Genomic DNA, 19,343 nt, shown 5'->3' with positions numbered 1-19,343 from the left:
GAGTGAGAACAATCTGCTGCAAAACCTGCAGGTTCATGTTTAAAAATATGCTTCATCCAGTTTGACAGTAATTGGACCATTTTAAAAAGAAGGTTGGGAAAAGTTTATAAATGTGCAAATGCAGGCCACACTTTTCAGATGTTTTTACCATGAAAGCTTTTCTAAATCACGCCTGATCTTCCTGCATTAAAAAAAAAAGGAACTTATGCATGTCAAGGAATCCCCACACATAAAGCCCAGACATGATACACTTTTATGTTTGCAACCCAATGAAATGCAGTGATTTAAATCCTTTACTTTGTCCTTTCTACCTTCTGTTTTTGTCGCTCATTGAAAAATAAACAGCCAAACTTCTCTGCAACTTGTATTTTTTTATTATTGCAACCAACTGGAAGACAATACATCACATAAACATCATTGTAGTTTCTCAGAAAATGGAAAACAAAACAACAAAGAAAAGAAAACGACATTTATATATTTTTTGCCACGGCATTGGACAACGTTGATATTTACATGTAGTGATGAAGTAGGTCTTAAAATCATTCTTTGGCAACATGATTGCACGAAAAGGAGGAAACCGAACCCTTACTGAGATTCAAACGAAAAAAAAAAAAAAAAAGGAACCAACACCCGGGTGCACTCTGAAATCACATCTCGCAGATCAATGACAGCTTTGACTTTTGACATCTCAAACCTATGGCTTTCCAACATTCAGCTCAGACGGTCTGCAGAAGCAATGGCAGTACTTTAAGGAATTCTGACAGCATGAAAAAAAAGTGCATAAAACATAAGCAAAAGCTAAAAAAAATGGCAATGATTTTTCCTTAAAAATGGGTTTTGTTTGGCAGGTTTTAAAATAAATAACTTATTTCGAGCACTTTTCAGGCAGTGATGTGCATTTCCTTTGTGGGAATAATTAATACGATGTTTTTTAAGGACTTAAAATCTAGATCTCATCTTTACTAAATGCCACAGAGTGAGTCACACTGAAAACACAGCAGCTGTTAAATCAACATGCCCTCTTTTACTTGCCAAGTGAGCGCGTTACTCCTCACTGCAAGAGTGGAGTTGTTACATCAAATGCAGCCGAGTGATCGACCCGGGCCGTGGGAGCACTTAGACAGATATGAGATGGGAGACGGATGGCACACGGCGAGACACTGACAGCGTCTCCTCTTAGCCTTTTTTCCATGTACGTGAAATGGAAAGCCAGCGATGCATGCTACAGGTGGCGAAAGAGCATACCAGTGAATGGGACATGCATTTGTTTTCCCTGCTCGGCCTGCTGATAATCGCTCAGCGTCTATTCACCTAAAAAAACACCTTCGCTTGGTTCTGCTACTCTAATCAGCCCCAGCTGCTTCTATGCAGACAGAAAATGAACACCTTGACATGCTTCTCTTTACTGTTTAACATCATTTGGCGTAAAAAGACTAAAGGGGAAATATATTTTCTATGCTTCAAAAAGTTTCAATAAGTCAAGTGAATTAATTGGCATTTCCACTTCTTTTTAAAAACTAATTGATCTAAAGCCACAGCCTTTTACCATCTCTTTTTAAAAATATGACATAGGTATCGTATATGAGGATTATGGATTTGTGGTTTCATAAAAAACTTATGAAATGCACACAAGACTTAATTTTATGTTTGTTTTCTGGAGATCGCTTGTAATAATAATACAAAAAAAGACTATTAAAATCTTGTTCATCTAAAATAGCTTTGGCTGGGACTCTTTTCTTTCCTCTGTGTCTGAGCCAAATGAAGGACAGAGTCATAAACTCCGGCTGCAGACTGAGCAGAACATCAGGATTAAAACTTTCCCTCCATCGTCCACATTTGCTATTTTAGCTTAAAGCTACATTGTAGAGTAAAGCGACATACAGAATCTGAGTTTTTTGCATCAGAAAGTGTCCTTGGAAAAAAGATTTGTACAGTGGCATCATTGTTAATAACTAAACCCTGGAAAATTAAGAAAAAAAAAAGAGCGTGAAGAAAAGTGATACTTCCATGACTGCATGTCTTGCTTTTTGCTATCTAATCTGGGGACACCGTTGAATATAATCCAGCTGAATTTATTCCATAGTGAGTTTAATTACAGTTTCTACACTCATTCACTATTGATTGGACTAGTTTGGCTCTCGACAGACAGCTTTTAAAACCATCCCTAGGATGCTGTTTTTTAAAGTTTCTAAGCTCCAGCTGTTAAAAAAACTCCTAACTTGCAGCTTCTTTTTACAATTTTCCATCCTTTGAACCTGAGCTGGAGCCTTTGCTGTCACATTTAGCTTTTGTGTCACTGCGTTACCCACTGTGGCCTGTATTTGGCTTCACTTTTTAAAAAAGATGTTGGGGCATCCTCACTTTTTCCCTTTCAAAATCTTTACACATTTCTTCATCTTAGAAACGGAAAAATGTCTCTAACTATCATGCGCTACAAGTCTGCATACAGCTGGGGATGAAATTGTTGTAAAAAAAATGAAATATATGCCCTTTAAAGTTAACTAGTGTCATTATCCCCTACAACGACAAACCTCTCCTTTCAATCAAAGGGCTCAAAATACTGGATTGAAATTAGACGGAAATGATTCTCTCCATGTCCTACAAGGTTGATTTTTTTGGGGGTGGGGGGTTATGACATTTATTCAGCACACCTAGAGAGTTTTCCATGCCCAACTGATTCACACATTTACACTGAACAATGTCAAAGGAAAGTAAGGACACACGTACATCTACACCATGGAAAAAAAAGGAAACGGAACAAAAACCCAAACCGTTCTAAATAAATATAGGTGGCGCTCTGTTTGTGTAAAAAAGAGCAACTGAGGGCAGGCAGGCACAACGTTAAAGGGTGCGTGTGTTCTGACACACTGACTCACACACTCCACTGACATGTTCTGAAGTGACACCGGGGTGGGGTGGGGGGGTTACATTGAACACCTATAATAAAAAAATAAATAAAAACAAAACAGAATCAGGCAGAGGAAGACGGAAGCCCACCCTCCCCAAATCGGTGATCCTGCTCGTTAGACGGGACGTCACCCTCAGGGAGGAGGGGGCTTTATTTCCAGAGGGATCTTCTATGTCCATGCCTGGAAAATGGTCTTTGAAGACCCACTAAAAAAAAAAAATCCAAGGCGGTAAACAATCAACAGTAGATGGAAGCCCACCCCCACGCCCCCCAGAAGAGGCGCTCCTGCAGGCCTGAACCCTAAACCTGGAGGCTTCTCCCTCAAAGGGGGAGAACACCCTTTGAAAAGCCCACTCCAAAAAAAAAAAAAGGAGGCTGATTTAAAAAAAAGACAAAAAAAAAACCCAAACAAAAAATCTCCATAATAATCACAGGTATAAGAATTGGCGGAAAAAACATGTTTTTTTCTTTTTTCCTTTCCTCTAGGATCAAGGTTTATATGAAAATAAGTCATGCTTCATGCTAAATACATTGTTTATCTTACATGAATCTTTGAATAAAAAAGATTTTGCTTCTCATCTTATTTACAAGCACCCATGCAATATAACTGAGAAAGTCCTGCAGGTCAAATTGCTTGAATTAAGAAAAAGGAAAAAAAATAAAATATTTTCTAACCTTTGTACAGAGTTGTCCGCGTGGGACAAATTGCTTATATCTTTATGAGGGTAGAGTGAGAAAGTTAGACGGACACAACGGAGAGGAGATCTAACCCCACAGCTCGTGTAGAGAGTACTTGAGGGTGTCGGATGGACAGGAAGGTGTGGCACCTACAGGTTAGAGCTATGATCTCTGTGAACGGAGGTACTGAGAAAAGCTTCAGGGACGACGTCTACATTATGCAACAAGAACAACAAAAATGAAGGAGATATTGCCTCAGACCCGGCTTCCTAACTGTCTATTATGGCAAACATGACCTTTTTTTTCATAGTTTTTCTTAAATACTACGAGTGCTCTTGAAATAAACCACGTCTTCTTGTGTAAGTGGCATAAAATAATCTTAAGTGCATGAATGTACATCACATTGGGTTTCTTTTTGACACTTAAGGTCGCTCTCTTTAGCTCTTTACTACGATGCCTTTGTCTCCTTCTAAGTTTCTTTTTTTTTTTCCGTCGGCTCTCGCATCGGCTACATGAAGCAACCTGGTGGCGTATCTTTGGCACAGTCTCGTGTTTGTGCTCGTGGGTGTAGGAGAGCGATGCCCCCGCCCCTGGGTGGAGGGGGTGAGTGCTGAGTCTCCGCCGCGTTTACTGGCATCGCTGAGAGATTGCTACAGATTCAATGTGGGAGAAAAAATAAGGAAAAGAAAGGACAAAACGAAAGAAAACAGGTAAGACAAACAGCCATCCTCCGCTCGCCCAAATTAACAACAAAACATGCTTTTTTTATGGCTTTCATCCCCTTTTTAAACAACAAAAACAACATAGACACATGAGAGATACCATTGATGTTAGTGTTGCTGAACATGTAGGAAAACATTGATTTTTGATATTGCCACAAATAAGTAGGATTCACCTAATGCCCTGCAGATAGATAGAGGGAGATGATGAGTGTCTGTTGAGACTAATGCTGTAACGTTACCTGTTGACCTATTTGTGTAGGTGTGTCTGTGTGTGTGCGTGTTTTGAGCTGTCTGAATGTGTGTCTTAGTTTCTTAGAGTCTCTTTCTGCTCCTTCTGGCCCTTGGCGGCGCGGTTCGTGATGTTGTTGAGGCAGGCTCTGACGCCCGCCAGGTGGAGCAGCGACCCCGCCGCCTCCTTCATCTCCTCGTCGTCGCTCTCCGGCGGCTTCTCCAGCGCGCGCCGCTTCTTCAGCGGCAGCGTGTCGCTAATGCCCCTCGCTCGGCTTTTGGTCCAGGGCAGGCTACTGCCAGGCAGAGTCCCAGCTCCGGCCGCCGAGCTGCGTCTCTGTCCGCGCAGGGGCTGCTGGGAAATGTAGGCGGCGGCAGTTGCGATGTGAGAATCCAGCGGGATCTCCCGAGGCTCCGGCTTGACGTCCGACTGAACCTCTACGGCGATGATGTCGTCGTCTTCCACCGGGGATGAGGGGTCGGTGCCCTGGGAGGAGGACAGCCTGCTGGGGGACTTGGCAGTGCTGTAGGTGTGGTCTTCCTGGAGGTCCTCGCCACAGGGGGGAGGAGAGTAGCGGGAGGGGCTGTCCTTTCCCCGGCTAAGATAATCTCCCAGGGATGATCTGTATGAAGCGAGGACACAGAGCAGGAGATAGTTCAGTTATTTCTGCAGCTTGGCGGTTAGAGCCATGTTCTACTGGAGCTGCTGGGAAGCAGAAAAAATGCAGGTAGTGATCTATCGCCCAAACAGCCCCTCTGGGCGTGATGTGCTCATCTCTCAAGTCCAATAAAAACCTTGTATCTCTCTAAAAAAAAAAAAAAGAAGCCAGGCTTTCCCTTTAAAGGACAGCAGTCACTGCCAGACTGCCACCTATGCATATTTCAGAGGACAGTTCGCCTTCTGAGAGGCAGACACTGGCTGTAAAATGTGAAACCTGCACAGCACAAAGAAAGGCCTCTAACAGCTCAATGCCTCCAGAAAGTATTCAATCCTCTTGAATCTTTTCACATTTTCTGTTCGATTTTTTTGATACATGCGTGTTTTATATGTGTATTTTGTGTATTTTCACATTTTAAATGATTGGCAAAAGCATGTAAAAAAAAAGAAATGCTCACATCATTTTATATACAAACTCTAGAATAGAGCATGTCAACAAACAGAGAAGATTTTTTTATAGTTTTTTTTCTTCATTATGTTGCATGTTTTCGAATCTGCATGCTTCAGTTAACGATTCAATTAAATTAACAAAAGAGATGGGAATTAATTAAATTGTTGATTAAAACAATTAATCCAATTATTTGTGTTTTAGCTCTAGTAGATATCAAACCTTTTTTTTTTTTTTACTTTTTATAAGCTCAAGTTTTTGTGGAAAAAAAACAAAAACAAAACAAACAAAAAAACATATCTATTGAGTGTGTAAAGCTGTTAGAGACATTTTCCAAAGACCTGCTGCTGTAACCAAAGCAAAAAAAGAGAAGAATTCACTCAGGAGGCATATAATATAACCTAAATGTCACAATTTAAGTTTTTATTAGACTCTATTTCATACTTAGGTGACTCTTGAAGTTGCCCTGAATTATATTTGGAAGCATCAGAGTACAGGAGGCTGAATTCAAATGCAAACTATATTTATCTATAATTATCCAACACGTTTTGTGTTGATGTTTTACAAACAATCCCAAAAAAATTACTATCAAGTTTTGGTTAATCTGTGACCTAATTTGATAAAGTTCAGGGGGATCATGCAGCACAGATTCTGCTGTAACCGTCAGCATTTAAAAAGGTCGGGGTGGGGGGAGCCATAAATCTGCAGCAGGTTGGGCAGCCCCCCCGTCCCACAGACACCCTCACCTTCAGAATGAGAGACTTAGCATATTAATATCCTATAAGCAAAACATGCACCCCTCGCAGTGATCAAATATTCACTGCATACCTCCAGTGAGCCCTTGGCGATGTTTAATTCATTATGCCACCACCACCATTATACTCTTATGCTGTGGTGATGGATGTTCATGTCTGTGCATGCTGCATATGTTCTTTGGATCAAGAAGCCTCTCCCTCTAATAAACCCCTGTTTTTTAAGGAAGGGAAACCTTATTTAAACACACCTGGATCAAACGTTCAGAGCGGCATGGAGCGTGTGAAAGCCTGACTTTGGAAGGCAATGAAGACGTAATTATGTAAACTTTGAGTGGAAACTTGCATGTTTTTCTGTGGGTATCGGTGTGTGTGAGAGGGGGTCTGTTTGTGCGGGGAAATCCCATCTTTGATTCAGACTGATTAAACGTTTGAGGGGAAAAGTTTCCCCACCTTATAGCCGAGGTTCTGGTCCCCACTGGGCTAACGGGCAGGGGTCTGATCACAGGGAAGAGGGCCTGGCTCCTGACGCGGGCTCCGTTCTGGATCACTCCACGAGGAACTGCAAGAGAAAAGCAACACATAGAAAAACGTTACCAAAAAGACGTCGATACAGATCCTCCCTGCATGCCGTACTTAAATCAGGTTAAGAAGCACAGAGGGATAAAAATAGAGGAAAGCTTGATCGGACCTCCATGAGACGGTGGCAGGAGCTCGATGAGAATTCACCGGCCATCCGATGAGGCCAACGGGGCGATATTGATGAGCAAGGCGAGCTTCAATTGAGCGGGAAAGCGTCATAAATGAGTTAGGGCCGCTTTGATTCATTCGATTACCAACGACCGCTTGGCTCGGCTTAATGCAGCCGTCTGATGCTGTGGGTGGAGCGGCGGTGGCAGCAGACGGACCCAAACGGGGGGACTTCAGACTCATCTAAAGCGCTCCTTTAGTTTGGAAGTTGATTTTTAGAGTAGTATTTATTCCTCCATTAAGCTAATAAAATGTACTCAAACAGAATACAAACAAACCTTGTTGTTAAACTAACCAAAACTTATTCCCCTTCCAAATATATAAAGCTACCAGAAAAAAAAGGGAACGCTGCTTATTAAATAAATGTGTTTCCAGCATTTTTGCTGTAAACTTCTTCATCATCTAATTATCAAAGCAAATAAGGATTAAATTTGTGTAAATCTGCTAATTACCGGCTTTCATTTGGAGTGTTTGTTCTGTTGATTCTCTGCAATGCACTAAACAGCCTGCCTAATAATGATCTGTTTAAGCTGGGGCCAAAAGGCATCATTTCCTTCTCCCTCCATCGGCGGTACTTAACTCAAAGGTGATCTACGGCGACAATTCAGAGATGCACACAGCCGCGTTAATTATGTCCTCAGATTGGGGTAAATGTCAAAGTAAGGAGCTGGAGACACCTTCTGTAGATTGGAGCGTGTTAGAGGGAGAATCCTAAATGGCTCCCCGTGGAACTGAGCTTCAATTATTACAGCATTCACATGTATTAGGACTGTTAGAACCGTTTCTGGCTGCTCTCAAATGAGTGGGACTTGTTTTAGATGTGAGGATGTGAAGTACATTTGAAGTTATAAAATGGTTTAAACAGTTGATCCTATGTGTTAAGAATTACTGAGATAATAACTGGAAGGAGGAGAAAAAATGTCAACTTTTCCATATATGTTTGAGAATGGATGTGAGCACATTCGGAACATTCATTTCTTAAATGCTGGAATGTGCTACATTATCTCTATACAGTGGCGCTTTCTCCTCTATTTTTCCACTGAGCACTGCCAGCCAGCTGGCTGAAGGAAAACCGCAGCTAGTTTTATCTTTCATTTATTTCTATGAAGTCTATTTCAGCAGTTGGAGAAATAACGCCGCTCTAGCTGTAAAGTACATATATTCCTTCTTTTTATACTTTTTTGTAAAGATAAATGAATAAATATCATATATGCTGTAAAAAAATGGTGTTTAGGAATCGGGGTTATTGAAACCATACACTGCTGTAAGGTTTAAAGAAAGCTTAAAAGTATTTGAAGTAATAGGGCAAAACTCTCCCTGGTTGAATATTGAAGCTTTATACGACATGATATAAAGTTAATTAAATAAGGTACATATCTGCCCCTTATAGATCTAACAGCAAAATGTGGGGAACATCTATCTGTTTTTATTTCTATCTGCAAGTAGCGCACAAAAACACAAAGTTTAATGTTGCTGCCAGAGAAAGGTAAAAGTATCTGTTTATTTCTTTAGTACTTTTATAAACCAGACTTTACTGTAACCTTACTGTGAATTATTAATTAACTATGAGGCCTTGGAGTAAAAAAAAAAAAAAAAGATCTTAGGAAAAGATTAATAGTGTGACTGTTTAATGCCTTCAAACTAAAATTGTCCAAATACGGAAAATAAGGAAGCTGTGAATAAAAACCAGTCCTCGGCGCAGTTTTCACATTTTCCACCAAGGCTGTAGTCTAAAGCAGCCGTCCCACTTCTGCAGAGGAGCGGACTGTAGCAGGAAGATTTCCGAAGGTCAGAAAAGAAGAAAAGATCTGAGCCCAAAGCTGTTATTATTCAAAGCAGACTGCTCACCACAGCCGTCCCAGTTCACTAGAACAGCTGTCACTCTCATCTCTGGGGTCAGTTTGTTTTTCGCAGACGACGACACCATGTTTGCTCATTGTCTGCCGCAGACGCGTTTGTTGAGGTGCAAATGCCAGCAAACATGTACCTCAGCGTCAGCACACTCCCCCCCCCACGCCAATGCTAAATCTCAACCCAAATGCTACATTTATGATTGATGTCATAAGGAGAAATCTAATTCGCCCCAGGAGCTGCAAGCTCATTAAAAACATACAAGTCGTCACGGCGAGGCCCCCCACAGAAAACAGCCTGGTACTTTTAGTCTGCGAGTGGGTTTTTTTTCTTTTTTAGCCCTTCCCCATGGTCCACTGTGTCCACAGTAATCTCATTGACTGCAGTTAGCATGGCCCTGCCCCTGATATCGCCAGAGCTGCTCTCCATAACCTTATAAGTAAGTCCCTGCACAGAGTCTCTTTTGTAATCTTGATCACTTGCTGCACGGTTGTGTGTGTGTGTGTGTGTGTGGGCAGCGCATTAGGTCTTCCCGGGTTGACGTGCACCCTCCCCTCCTTCTCCACCCTTTCACTCTGTTCGGGGCTTTGCGTTGCCATAGCAACATGCCACAGAGTGAAGGATCAGGCATCAGAAGAGAAAGTGATAGAAAGAAACAGGGTGAGGGGCGGACCGAGCTCGGTTTGACTCAGCGACACTTAACCAAACCCAATGAAAAGACCTAGCAAGTTCAGCCGTCAGGTTTGAATCGAAGCAAACTGATGAATTATAGCATGGGGTTATACATTTATATCCTTTATTTTATTTTGTAAGATACCTCCAGACTGCTTAGGAATCCTGGATAGAAATACACGCCCACAGACACATGGATGCCAAGTCCAAGTGTGGGCAACTCTCCTCTTCCCCCTCTGTCTACCTCAGTGTTTGCACCTGTTCATAAACCCTATTTGTCCATCTAATTCCATCCTGTTGTAGATGTCCCCCCCCCCCTCCATTCTGTGTATTGATCTCACTGCCATTCTGTGTACACTGGTGACTCATATCTCCAGCTGAGCATGTATGCTGTCTCTGCAGGTAAGAAGCCCGGGACATATGCTGCGGTGATGAGGTAACAAACCAGGCGGCGCTGAGATTGAACACTATGTGCTTAAAAATGGCTGAAGTTTGTAATAACATAAATTCCTTTCCATGATAAAAGAACATATTTGTATGAATGCGAGCTGTTTTCCTAGAAAGAATGCATCCCCTCCGGCCAGTTTTCTCTTCCTAAGTATGGTCAGCTGCTTCCTGCCTCCTTCCTGTCTCCTCCTAAATGAGTTCCTCATGGCCCTGCAGGCTGCAGCCTCGACTCATCCGGCAGAGGAGCGCTCACTCAGCTCACGCTCACAGCCCACAGGTTCAGAGGTCACTCCCAGCAGACCTTGAGATTGCAACCGTTTGAAAGCGGCCTTTCGCTCAGTCAAAACATCCCCCCCCTCTCCTCTGCCTGTCCGTTTGCCTGGCTGGCTGCTGTGAGTTAAACTGAGAACAGAGTCTGAGGGCAGGATGCATACTAATGCTGTCTGACTGACTGGCTGAATGACAGCCTGGATTGCTGGTGGGATGAAGTTGCTGGCAGTTTAACTGGACGGCTAACCGGCTTGTCTGTCTGACAGTCAGGCTGAGAGTTTAAGAGCTTGGCTGACTGACATGTGCTGTAACTTGAAGAGGGGAGACAAAATGAAAGTAACACCTTGATTACAGTAATATAATACAACTTTTAAACAAGGCTCTATTTTCCTTTCAGAGAGAAACGCCAACGGGCCAAATGTTAACCAAGAAAAGAAACTAGTGTGGTTTTGACACTTATCAACGTTCAGTTAGGAATATGTCACAGAATGAAAAGTTGAAACTACTAACGCCAATAATTCCAATTTCAATCTCATGCCCAACAGTCTAATTATCTCTAACTGATCACTTGGATCAGCAAAAACGTTCTATGGATGTTCAGCACATGTTTAATACCGTAAATATCTGACCTTGACTAGCAGAAAAAACAGGGGAGCTTGTTAGTATAGTAAAGAATAAAGTGGAAGGGAATCGGCTAAACTATTTGGATAATTAACTTCTTAGGAGCTAAACATTTAAGCTCCCACTGGGAGGAAACCTCGGGACAGAATATTCTAGAGGGATTCCTGCTATAACCCATCTGGTTTAGAATCAACTAGAAAGAACTGGATGGTGTTGCTATGGGGAGAGATGCATGGATGGATGGATGGATGGATGGATGGATGGATAGATGGATAGAAGTATACCAAAAGTAGTTTTTCTTAGAAAATCCTTTTCTTCTTCAGATTTTCTCGCTTGCTTCTCCTCTGAGAAAACACCAAACCATCGTGCTCATTATTGCCCCCATGTGGCTCAGTTGAAAACTGTATCATTAATTAAACAGCATATTAAGAAAGCTACTAAGGGTATGAATAAAGCACGTTTGTCTGCGACGTTGAAGAAGCTCATATTCACAGACACTGGGAGGTATGTTAAGGCTCTAAATGACAGGGTACTATTTATACTCCTTGAATGCTTTCACACATTTTCATGAGGCAATTGAAACCTAAAAGCATTTGATTTTGTGAAACAAGAGTATATCTGACTACATGTATATGGTCAGCATCTCCTTTAGTCTTTTGTCATCAGTTATTAGCCATCAACTCTCAGTCACTGCTGCAGAAAAGCCACAGCATGCTGTAATTCTGCCACCACCGTGCATTTAACCATTGAGATGGTGCATTCAGGGAGAAGTTGTTTTTTTCTTGCCTTAACACTTTTTTATTTAGTGTAAATATTTAATTTTGATACGTCAGGCCCCTTTGCTGCTTCTCTAATAATCGCTTCTTTAGATCAGGATGCAAAGTTATTTCTTCATAGATTTTCAGTTGACGCATAAAGCTAGGGATGTTGGTTTCAATTTCTTCACAACTTGTGTTCCTCGGTCTTTGTGGTGGTGTTTGTGCACTAATAATCGTAACAAACCTCTAAAGGACCATAAGAGAACATATCTATAAAGAATTTATATTACACACAAGTAGACTCTATAGACTAATTATAAAAAGCTAACTGACTGCCCTGCACTTTATTTAAAGCTATACGAGTAAAACAGGGGGAAATGCAAATGAAAACCACACAAATTTAGTTTTCCCCATACTACATTTGCAGAGTCACATTAAATCCCACCAAAAAACTGTTGAAGTTTGGGGCTGGAACGTGACAATGTGGAAAAGGCATGAGTGGGTAATAATACTTTTGTGAGGCACTCAAGTTTTTAATGTAAAAAAATCATGATTTTGATTACTTTAAGGAAAATGTATCATCTGAGCGGCCCGAGGTGAACGTGAAAGGATCAGCTTTTTACAATAAGGAGTTTAATTTAATACTCTGCTGAATTTAAATGAAAAGCAACCTGAATGTTGAGCTGAGTAAAAGGAAATAATGAGGGTGAATGAAAAAAGCTAAAAAAGTTACGGTGTCTATAAAAATCTTAATATTTTATGTGTTTATTCACCTAGGAGAGATGCAGAGAAGCTCAGTTGTAGTAAACTATTTTTTTTTTACTGCTCTTGTATCAGGAAATAATATTTAAACAGATATAATTCAGACAGAAAGGAGGGTTTTGACTACATTAACTTCCAGTGAGGTAGTACTGCTGTTAAATCAAAAGATGGTTAAAATATCTTTTTTTTCTAAATATCTTTTTGACCTTGTGATTGGGGAACATTGGGGCTAAGCCGTCATGATGACGACCCATCGCCCAGAGACTATTCTGCGTTCCTCCGGCTGCTGCTTGGTGACATAGACAGGCAGACTTCAGCCCACATCAGCTAAAAGCAGAGCGGCTCTGACGGCTCTGGGAATGGGAGATGGAAGTAATAAGTGAGGCCACTAACAGCCCACCTCTCTATAGCCCCCTCCAACCCTCTCCTTGTCGTTGCCTCTGGCTGTCTGTCACAACTTTCTTTCTCCCCGCTGCCTCTGAATATCACACCTGACCATTTCTGCAGGTTTTCCTTTTAAAATCACATTAAGGGGGGGACCCCCTCCCACCCCCCACCCCATCACATTTCCTGTCCTTTCCTTCTATGCATGGACTCAGAGTCAACCTTCTCTTTCCTCCCTTTCTGTCCGTCCATCCGTCCAGATGCTCAGACCCATCACTCAGATGGGAGTACAGGTTCTCAGGCTCTCCCCTCTTTGACTCCGGATCCTTGACCATTACTACTCCATTATTAGCAGCGATGGAGGGCTTGCCGCAGACGCCTAATGTATCCATTTCCCCCTCCATTTAGGGCTCGGCGGCCCAGCTAGCTCCTGGAGTGCTCCCTGATTGGGATTGAATGTCCATTTTAACTGCCGCCCCGCCACCGGGGGAGGAGGGAAGAAGAGGGAGGAGGAAGGGATAGTGGAAAAACGGAAGAAAGGAAGTGAGAGTGGACAAATCTTCTGTTAAATGAGGGGAGGGGGACAGAGAAGATGGATCTAGTTTCTTTCTTTCTTGTTATATCTCAGTGGCTTTGTCTCTTTTATTTTATTTTATTTTTTACACAGACTTTTAAATATGCCTCTGTAGTAAAAAAAAAAAGAAAAAAAAGCTTTCCTCTTTTGGCTGCGATTCAAAAGTCAGTATTCTCAAGGTGCGCCTCTAAAAAGAGGGATTTGGGTTTGAGATGATTGGAGTTGGCACATCGGTAGAAGGTGGAGTCAGGAGGGGAGGGTAAGGCAGTGAAAAAGACAAAAGAAAAAGAGAAACAGGCGGAAGATCACACATAAACAAGAACTTGCTGAGGTGAGACCATACCTTGTAGAAGAACTCCTCCATTCTTTCTGAACAGGGGGCTCCCCGACCACAACGGAGGACTAGAGAGAGAGCAGAGAGGGAACAGAGAACTGGTCAATCATTTGATCGAATGTAAGCAGCCAAACAAGCCCAGCCGGCTTCATCGCTAGGCAGGAATTTGAGCCCATAAGCCAATGCTTCTGATTATAGTGATTAGAATCCTGGGTGTCCCACTGTTACCATTATTCCCTGTGATTACCTCGGAGAATTACAGCCTCCACGCTGCAGTCCATGGGGGTAATTTCTCATGACAGCCCCCCACCCGCCCGCCGGTCCGTTCTCACACAACCGCCCTCATCGGTGCGTGTGCGTTTAACTGTCGCCTGTGGCACGCCGACGTGTTTAAGATGGATGTGCGTCCAGGGTGACCAACACAGAAAAACTTATCAGCTGCTCTGATTACTGGTATCAAGGTAGACCAACTTTTTAAAATGTTACCATTTGAAACCTGCTGAAAATAGACATCAAATCAACATCTTAAGTTCCTTTTAGTGAGTCCATACTGACTTCTTTTTTCCAGGCTTTATAGAGCGAATAGTAATGAAGAATTGGCCCTATTACCTGTTGCCCTGGACTACCAATCAGCTGGATGCAGTAGGGCTACTAGCCTCGCTTACACCACACTAATAGATAGACATTGTATGAAAAACTCAAGGTACACAACTAATTTCTTTAAAAATGTTTTGCTGTGTTCAAACTATTTGATAAGCTGCTGACAGGATGACTGTAAAGCTACAGAATGCAGGCTAGTTACTAATGTAGACAGTCCAACATACTTGGAGGTTTACTGCATAAAAAGTCATCCCTAATTCAGAGTTTCTGAACCTTTCACTTATTTTTTTTAGAATGGAAAATAATGTGCCTTTTAATATTGTCAGAAGTTTTAGTCCCACATATTTAGAAGATTAAGGAATAAATAAAGCAAGCAAGAACTCTTTTGTTAAAATGATCTTCTGATAAGCTGAAAGAAACATAAATAAACATTAAGGCAGTATTTGGTAATTATAGCCCCCTCCTTCGATACAGCCTTCCAGCAGGCCTCAGGGCTGTACGGGCTAATAGTGTTTTTAAAAGCAAACTGAAGACGTAATGTCATAGTTTGGCACTCATTTACTTTTAGTAACTAGAAGCAATTTTTCAGTCATGATCGTATATATATATATATTTTGCACTGCACTAATAGTTTGACTATATAATAGTTTTAAATAATAAAAATCTTTTATACTCTTTTATTTACTTGCTATTGCATAGCTTTGGAACTGCTTGATTGAATTACATAAATCTGTAATTAATGATACATGACTTTATTTTCCTTAATTGATTTCAGGATTTTTGAATCCCTTTTTCCACATTTTATTTGCTCACTTACCTGAAGTATATCATCATCATCATCATCATCATCATCATCATCATCATCATCATCATCATCATCATCATCATCATCATCATAGCCATCATCAGCACAATTTCCTAATATAATTTTTATAGATTTGTTTTGTGTTTTTTTTGGCACTTTCAGATCTCCCTCTTCCTCTTGTTTTCATCACATGCATACTGTTTTGTGCACCAAGTGTGTCCATTAATAAAGACTTCTTAAAAGAAAATAACAAAAAGGGACCATTTCTACTAAACAAACACTGATTTCCACAGTCGGCCACTACACCTCATTATGATAACATAAATATGAAAATGCATTTTCATTATTATTTTAGCAACTGTAGAATTTAATTATTGTTTTTCCAGTTATAAATTGTATCTTGTTGCACATTTAGTCTAAAATCCAAACTAGAAGCCTAGTCTGGTGACCTGAAACTGTCAATTCTTAGCTTATTATGCCCCAACTGGGTGGAAACTCAGAAATGTGATCTTTCTTCTGATAGCAGCTCCCCCACAGTTAAAGCAACCTAGTAATGCTAACCACACCACTCTGGTGTGGAGCCAGTTATTGATTTAAAAAGACTGAATGATCTTCTTCAGTATCTGCGAGGTGTTAAAATTAGTTCAGAAGCAGCAGCGCTGTATAAGAAGTTATCTAAATGTAAATTGTATCTTTTAGGGATACTCACCCTCAAATAATTTTTTTGTTAATAGTTCATGTCCTAAGTATGACTGTATAATATACTGAAAGTTTGTTGAACTGATTTCGTGTCTACAAAAACGTCTTTTTTGGCGCCCCCTTCAGGTTAAAAATGGTTACTGCATCTAAAGTTTGTTATTGGCTTAACAAGGGATGTGACCTCATCAAGAAAAAAGTAGCTCCTCCTACAAATGCAGGTTCATTAAGGTATTGACGATAAACTCAATTATTTTTCTTATCATTAGAAATTAAAACAAGTCAAGATTTGTTTAATTCTAAAAGTAAATAAAAGTTTTAAATACATTAAAATTTGATAAAAGAACATTCTCCATCTTCTGAATTGACGTTAGCTTTTTTTTAATTTTGTTTTTTATATTTTTTAATTTTTTTTATTTATTTTTAATAATAATAATTTAAAAAATGAATTGATGTTAGCTTTATGTCACTAATGTGCTCTAAAAGTTTTTTAAAAATTTATTTAAAAATACATTTTAAAAATAAATATAATTGAAAAATAGAAAATGCATCAAGACTGGAGTTTGCCTCATCTTTCTATTCTGAAATAATAATTTAACATTTATGTTGTGTCCATGGGTGGCGAGGAATCCTCCACCTCATACGAATAATCCATTGCAAAGCGCTCATCACTCTACTCGCCAAGTTTATGTCGCTGTATAGTCCCAGTGTGCTGGATGAAATTAAGGATCTGAGGCAACATGAGTTTTACTTTAAACAACATGTTAATATGTACAGTATATAGATTGCCACCAGGGGTCGATTTAGGAAATGTGGGGCCCAAGGCAAAAAACAGGCAGGGGGCCCTGTGAATTGAAAAGAAAACACATAAAACAGACCCATTATACAGACACAGCAATTTTAATAGAATAGACATAAATAATTTGTTCTTTGTTTTGTCCCTCTCTTCTTGTCCCTTTTCTTGTTGTTTTATACTCAGCTGACTTTTCATGCTGTCTCAAAAGGATTGAAAGATTTTTTTCCAAGCACTAAGCTCACTTAGCTGATTGCTCCTTCCTGTGTTTCCAAAAAGGCGACGGCAAAAGTAAATAACCCAGTCCTTCTTTTCACTGTAGACGAGCCATGATCTGCTAATCTGTTCTCCATTTTTCATATGTCTGAAATAATAGCTGCATGAATCATTACAGCAGACGGAGGCGGGGTTACGAATGTACTTGCTCTGGAGAGCAGAGTTCGGTGCTTTTTAGATGTTGTCACAAAAGTCTCCAGTAGCAGAAAAAAGTCACTAGATTTAAAATAAAAGTGCTAGAGAGGTCTGAAAAGTTGGTAAATATAGTAACTAAACCACAAAGTTGAAGGTAAACCAGCCTCTGATTGTCACAACATCACAGCATCCAATACAGCAATTGCAAAGGAATGCTAGGATGCAACATCTGGGATATTTAAGGATTGTGCATTAAAATACTGCTTTTTATTTATATATATATAAGAAATACCTATGTTTACACAGTCATCACAGAAGTCAACAATCTAATTATCTTCCTAACTTTGGTGACATTCCTTCAGCTTACAAGAGAGAGAGCAAGACCTTTAGCAGACAACAGGAAGAAGGAGATTTCAAAAATTATCTTAAAAAGCTGAATTTAGAAATACAGGCAGTATCTCAGGGTTGAGGTAAGGTCCTACATGTTAAGAGTGCAATTTTAAAACTTCCTACAGATTTAAGAATTAGGGGAATCTCTAATTCGGATCTCTATTTCAAAACCAACCCATACCAGGAGTCAGTGCCAGTGCAATGCCTCCTCTCTAACCACCTCAGAAAGCCATTCAAACTGTATAAACAAGCCCCCCTACACACACACACACACACACACACAGAGGGACACAAAGCTAAGAACTCACTTTACGTGATCATTGCACCACTAATGAGGGAGGTAATGACAGCATTTCTCACAAAGACGGCGATATCTTCACTCATGAGCACACAAACGCGAGAAGACAATGGGCGCAGTTCTGCCAGAGAGGCAATAATTCAGCGAGAAAGATGGAGGGATATGGACGTAGGAGAGGGATACGGACAGAGGGGGGGGTCTCTAAGAGCTTTTCCGGGTTAAGTAGTCTTTAGCTCTCCATCAGACTACATGTGTGACTGCTTCCCTATACCTTCCAGCCACAGAGGCTGCCCCCCCTTCATAACAAGGTCAGTGACTACATGGACAGAGGTTTTTATTCTATTTCCTGAAGATACAGGAAATCCCCAACAAATCCCCACACTTGTTTCCACTCATCTGCCCAGCTCTCTTTGTCGTTTGAGTTGTTTAATGCGAGGCTGGATGGCTGAAGGAGGGACACGTGCACCCCCCACCCCGCCACACACACCAAAAGGCAAGGCAACAGCAATGAACGCAAATTTTAGCCCTGAGCCACCTGCTGTTGCCATGGAGAGTTGCCACATTGCGTTGCCACGGCGATAACATATTTTTTCTGCGCTAACAGCCTGTCTGTTTTCCCTGCCACCCCCACCCATCTCATTCTCCCCTCTTTCTCGCTCCTTCCCTCCCTTTTAACAAACGACTCAGCAGCGCGACAGCAGCCGGCTTTAACTGCCCCCGCCATCTTCAGAGCCCCCACCAGCCTTCCAACTACCACCACATCGCCTTCGTCCGGCTTTTTTCCTCGAAGGGATGCCAGAGGGAGAGGAAAAGGGAAAGAGTATGAGAGAAGTGAGGAGAGCTCCTCTCCATTCCCCCAGAGACGCCCTCCTTCCATCCATCCTTTCCTCCCCTCCTCTCTCTCCCTCCTCCAGATGCTGATGGGGTGTGAAGGAATGCACCATAGGGCTGACCTCCTAACCAGCATGCTCTGTCTCTTCGTGCCTCCTTCTCCCTCTCTCTGCGTCCACTCACACCCATCTGATGATGTTTGTATTGAATGCACACAGCCAGAGTGAAAACATCCAGCTGTTCCTCCAGGCACAGGTGGAGAGGCTGACCGGGGCAGGACTCACCATTACAGTCCATAAAGGAAACAGCAGAGGACAAAGAGGAGAAAGCACTCCAGCTTTAACTTTCAACATCCCCCCATTTTCTTCTGCTACTTCCTTTATATCCATCTCTATCAGTTTCTGCATTGGACTGCAGGAGACGGTCCTTGACCTTAACATAATAGACATGCGGAGCAACCATTCACGGTCATTAAACTTCATACATAGCATTCTTAAGAGTGAGTGCTCTTGAGAGAGATATCATGTCCTATTGATCAAGAGTTCTTGGGCAGAGAATAGCAAACCATCTTATTCTAAGAAACTTGTAACCAGACATATTTGACATGTGGTTTTCAAAGTAGAGTTAAAGTCCAGAATACTGTTACTAATTCCAAGGATATTTATATGTCAGAGTAGAGTATCCTACAAAAATACCCTTTTT

General features: G+C 41.2%; 1 protein-coding gene across 1 annotated transcript in view; it reads right to left on the bottom strand.

Annotated features, from left to right (window-relative positions):
- Positions 1-359: 359 nt before the first annotated feature.
- Positions 360-19,343, bottom strand: part of foxn3 (forkhead box N3) — an 87,275-nt gene continuing 68,291 nt past the window's right edge. The window contains exons 4-6 of the mRNA XM_015383274.1: positions 13,827-13,885; positions 6,848-6,956; positions 360-5,159 (exon numbers count right to left, since the gene is read on the bottom strand). Of these exons, the coding sequence (XP_015238760.1) occupies positions 4,613-5,159; positions 6,848-6,956; positions 13,827-13,885 (715 nt within the window). The 3' untranslated portion in view covers positions 360-4,612. The remainder of the gene's footprint in view (positions 5,160-6,847; positions 6,957-13,826; positions 13,886-19,343) is intronic.

The sequence above is a fragment of the Cyprinodon variegatus genome, unplaced genomic scaffold, assembly GCF_000732505.1.
Source record: "Cyprinodon variegatus isolate N-32 unplaced genomic scaffold, C_variegatus-1.0 Scaffold279, whole genome shotgun sequence".
NCBI lineage: Eukaryota > Metazoa > Chordata > Actinopteri > Cyprinodontiformes > Cyprinodontidae > Cyprinodon > Cyprinodon variegatus.
Note: the sequence above shows the minus strand (reverse complement) of the source record. Positions and strands in the feature narration are given on the sequence as shown.